Genomic DNA, 4994 nt, shown 5'->3' with positions numbered 1-4994 from the left:
TGATCGATGTACGACCAGCTAGATCTAGCTGGTCGTGCGCCATTACAGTGGCTTCCGGTGGTGGTGGTGGCTGCCGGCAGTGGTTTGGGGTGAGCGGGGGTGACTTTCCTACAAATTAAAGTTGTATATGGTTGGGGTGTTTTGGTAAAATTTCAAATATAGGGGGGTTAAAAGAAATAATTTAAAAAATAATAGAATAAAATAATAATAATAATATTATTATATTATTATTTTAAAATGAGGGCAATTTAGTAATCTCTATAACATACCCACTCATTTATCCTCCCAACCAAACATATTGTTATAATATACCCATCAATTTATTCCAATCGACCAAACATATTTCTCTAAAGATTCTCTAGTAATTTATCTTTCCAGTAATATAACATTCCTCAATAATATAACATTCCCTGAACCAAACGCTACCTAAAAAAAGAAAAAAAAAATAACTTAAGCACCAAATAAAAAAATGAACAAGGAAACTATCATACCGTTAAAAAGGTTGCACTTCTTCACAATTTTTCAACACATAAAGATGGGCTTGTTTCCATTCATTATTTTCAATTGACCTACACTTATGCCTTGTTAAAGGATATCCACAATGATGAAATATAGATAACCCTTTGCCTGAATCAACATTACTACCTTCAAAATTTCTTCTCAACTTATCAAGCTTAGTTTCAATACAATTTAAATATCTCGACCAAAATATTAGACTTTCTTCCACAATGTACCCTTCTGCAATAGAACCTTCTGGTCGACTTTTATTACGAACATACCGCTTCAATTTTCCTAAGTACCTATACAAATGTTTCTTGAGCTAATTAATAACTTATTATAACCACACACTTATAAACATAAAAATAGATATATGAAATAATGAAAACAAAATATTATCTCTCGATAGGATACATCCATCGATATTGTACAAGTCCTGCAATTTTTGCTTCAGTTGCAAGGTGAACAATTAAGTGCACCATAACATCAAAAAATGCTAGTGGAAAGATTCTTTCTAATTTGCACAAGGTTATTACAATTTGAGATTCAAGGCGCTCTAATGCTTCTTTTTTCAACACTTTTGAGCACAACTCTCTAAAAATGCTCAATTCAGTTATAGCATCATACACATTATTAGGTACAACTCCACGAATTGCCATAGGAAGAATTTTTTCTAAAAGAATATGGGAATCATGGCTCCTGAGACCATTTATCTTGCACTCTTTAACACTTACACATCGTGAGATGTTAGATGAATATCCAACAGGAACCTTTACACTTTTTAAAAACTTACATATTTTAGTTTTTTCCTCTGAAGATAAAGTGTAACATGCTGCTAAATAAAACCACTTCCCATCCTTTTGAGTTGGATGCAAATCCTTCCTTATACCCATTTCCTTCAAATCACGACAAGCATTCAAGTTGTCTTTGGTTTTCCCCTCAATATCTAACAATGTACTTATGATATTGTCACATATATTTTTTTCAATGTGCATGACATCCAAATTGTGACGTAATAAGTTCTTTTTCCAATATGGCAATTTAAAAAAATGCTTTTCTTCCTCCAATTTAGCTTGTTTTGATTTTTATCATTTATCTGCTTCTGTTTAGCCTTACCAAATATAACATGTTGAAGCATTTGCAATTGGTTGAACACATCATCTCCTGACATCTTCTTGGGAGCAAACCTTTTCTCCAATTTTCCATCAAAGGAAGACTTGTTCTCTCGCCATTTATGATTCATAGGTAAAAATCGATGAGCCCCCATGTAAGAAAACTTACGACCATATTTAAGTCGAGTAGATGGGGTCTCCTCAATGCATGAAGGACAAGCCATTGCTCCTTTAGTACTCCACCCTGACAAATTAGAATATGCAGGAAAATCATTAATTGTCCATAAAAGTGCAGCATGCATGCAAAAATTTTCCTTTTTTGAAGCATCAAAAGTCTCAACTCCATAATGCCATAATTCCTGTAACTCCTATATTAAAGGTTGCAAGTACACATCAATGTCACTCCCAGGAGCTTTAGGCCCGGGTATTAACAATGATAGCAAACAATAGGGTTGCTTCATACACATCCAAGGAGGTAAATTACATACATTAACAATTACTGGCCAAGTGCTATACGAAACACTCATATTACCAAAAGGGTTGATTCCATCAGATGCTAGCCCAAGTCTAACATTACGAGGCTCTCTAGAAAATCCTGGATGTAAAATATCAAAAGATTTCCATGCATCAGAGTCAGCTGGATGTCTTAGAATGCTATCTTGGGAACGCTCCTCATGACGCCATCTCATATCCGAAGTTGTTTTTGATGGCATAAAAGTCTTTGCAATCTTTGTTTTAGTGGAAAATAGTGTAAGACTTTCCTAGGAATCTTCTTGCCATTCTTTTTTAGGATTAACTACATTCTTCTCAACAGATTTCCATCTAGATTCACCACAAATCAAGCATCTATTTTTCATAGTGAAGACCCATATCTCTTATAAGCTTTCTTGCGTCACAAAAAGATTTTGGTAAATTTTCACCACGAGGAAGTGCCTTTTTAAGCAATTGCATTATGCAGTCAGCTGCTTTATCACTTATGCCATAAAGACATTTAATATGAAATAATTCCACAATGAATGATAACTTTGAGAACTCATCATAACCAGGATAAAGTTGTTGTTAGGCATCTTCTAATGGCTTAAGAAATTTAAAGGCTTATTTATTTGGAACCAATGGTGAAGCATCGAGTTCAACATTATTAGGATTGTTAGGCTCGATAGTGTCTTGCACACAAACATCTTGCATTATAGCATCCATTAGGTTAGGTCCAGCTGCATCATGAATCATCCCAATTTTATCATCTTTTTCATTTGTTTTTAAGTCATTAGGGACATGTTTCTCTTTAGTGATGAATTCACCATGATATAACCAACGAGTATATCCTTTGACGATTCCATGCATTAACAAGTGACCATGTACTTCATCTTTTGTTTTGTGCAAAACATTGTTACACTTCATACAAGGGCATGGGATCACAGCACCTAAGTTTGTGTGACTAAAAGCAAGGTCAAGAAAATTTTGAACTCATGTCCTATACTCATTACACAATCTCTATGTACATTGCATCCATTGTTTGTCCATTGCAATCCTGTTTAAGTATTAATATATAATAATTAAAAAATGAAATAACTACTTGATCCAAATAAACTAAATGAAAAATAACTAATGTGAAACACAAACATTAATTTAGAGGTCATCCACTCAAATCTACGTTCCACAAAGAAGATTATCAACATATATAGTATATATTGTTTTGTTTATAGATGGATGCTAGTGTGTCCATATATAACTAAATGTTTGATTGATAGAAAAGCAAACATGTGCCTGAATAAGAAGAGACTTTTGTTTTGCTATGGATGAAATTGCTTTGCAACAAGGTATCTAAGCCGACCAATTTTAATATCCTACACCACCAAAATTTAATTGTTACCCGTAATCAAACACTTTTTTGTCTTGCAATACTCTGATGTTACATTGTGCCATTAATCATGAGTTGCTTTGAAGATCATGATGGCCTCACTATAAATGTAATTGTAGTTGTAAACAATATTTTCATATCCCATGTATAGATTATCTTACTCAATATAGTTGGATCTACAGTGTTTATCCCAAACCCCAAAAAATCCAAAGGCAACCTACTTCCAACCATCTTCACATATCACGTGCAACTCATACTCAATATTCAAAGGTCATGGGATCACACCACCTAAGTTCAATACACTCAAAGATAGATACACCACCTATAATATCTTTTTCATTCCTTTATCAAAGATAGATACACTCAAAATTTCAATACAAAATGCTTGATTCGAATTTCATACTGCTCTGCTTTTTATTAACTTGATAATAGACTCAGCTTGCTGCTTTAGCTTTCATCTCTTTCCATGTCTGTTGCAATAAATAGTTAAATAATGTCATCAGACTCTGCTAATTTTTATATATTTTTTTTGGACACTTTCTATCTTATATTATTTAATTAGTATATTGCAAACAAGAAACCAGTTATCTTTTAAGGTAGATTCCCGAGGGATCAAACTATTACATAAATACATTCACAACATATTCTTTTCATGACCACTTGCTTTTTGTGCACGACTGTCTTCATTCATAACTTAAGTTTTTGAAAAATAGATGAAGTTGAAACATTAGATACGATAATGCAAAAAATAAAAAATAAAAAATCAATTTACAGGGATTGAATTGATCTTTTTTATTCTTTTATCAAAGATAAATACACACAAAATTTCATTGAAGATATTTCACAAACAGGTGATGAACTTTCTGAAAAAAGAAAAAAAAAAACACAAGATGTTAATGTACATTTATTTTGTCTAATCTAATCAATTTCGTTTTGTCTAAACACAGGATGGTTTAAAAGTCACGAAATATTTTCCACGAGAAACAAACAAACCTTATTAAAAACCAACACACAAATCATATCTTCACATAAACAAACTAATAATCATTGAATAAATAATGCTATTTTCCTACAACCAAACACCGATAACAACCAAACACGGATAAAAAACTAACAAACATCAGATATTGACCAAAATGAATGCAATTTCAACACGCATAAAGAGACAGAATCATAAAAGCAAAATTCAGAAAACAGAAAACAAAACAAAATACATGGATGTAAAGATAATGCAAAAGATGTGGAGATTGTTATTAACTAACATTTTTTCTTGAAATCAACAATTCAGATAAGTAAAATGTCGACTCAATTCAATTCAATTTGGCTAATTAAGGACTCAACAAACGGATTCAAACCCAATCTAATAGTGCCAAGTGTGAACAAAAACCGAGGCCTTTGGGGAATTAAAAAAAGAAAATAGAAAAGAAATTGATGTTAATACACACGAGATGGTGAGATCCTGATCCTAATCTTTGATATTGATCTTGAGCTGCCAAATCAATTTCGCTTTGTCTAATCTAATGGTA

The 4994-nt window shown here is 32.5% G+C and overlaps 1 protein-coding gene across 1 annotated transcript; it reads right to left on the bottom strand.

Moving 5' to 3' along the window:
- Positions 1-893: 893 nt before the first annotated feature.
- On the bottom strand, positions 894-2299 carry LOC116132409. The gene is made up of 3 exons (XM_031418060.1): positions 2099-2299; positions 1615-1978; positions 894-1444 (listed from the first exon to the last, which is right to left on the bottom strand). The coding sequence occupies exons 1-3, from the start codon at positions 2297-2299 to the stop codon at positions 894-896; spliced, it is 1116 nt and encodes a 371-aa protein (XP_031273920.1).
- Positions 2300-4994: the final 2695 nt, after the last annotated feature.

This window comes from Pistacia vera, unplaced genomic scaffold, assembly GCF_008641045.1.
Source record: "Pistacia vera cultivar Batoury unplaced genomic scaffold, PisVer_v2 Contig251, whole genome shotgun sequence".
NCBI classification, from domain to species: domain Eukaryota; kingdom Viridiplantae; phylum Streptophyta; class Magnoliopsida; order Sapindales; family Anacardiaceae; genus Pistacia; species Pistacia vera.
The sequence above is the reverse complement of the archived record's forward strand: the minus strand, read 5'-3'. Positions and strand labels throughout refer to the sequence as shown.

Bases quoted from the DNA above. Each gene is read 5' to 3' on its own strand.
- LOC116132409 (XM_031418060.1), bottom strand. From the start codon at position 2,299: ATGAGATGGCGTCATGAGGAGCGTTCCCAAGATAGCATTCTAAGACAT. The intron at 1,979-2,098 runs GTATGTAATTTA...CCTTTAATATAG, and splicing joins CTTGGCCAGTAATTGTTAAT to GAGTTACAGGAATTATGGCA. The intron at 1,445-1,614 runs GTAAGGCTAAAC...GTACATTGTTAG, and splicing joins GCTTCAACATGTTATATTTG to ATATTGAGGGGAAAACCAAA.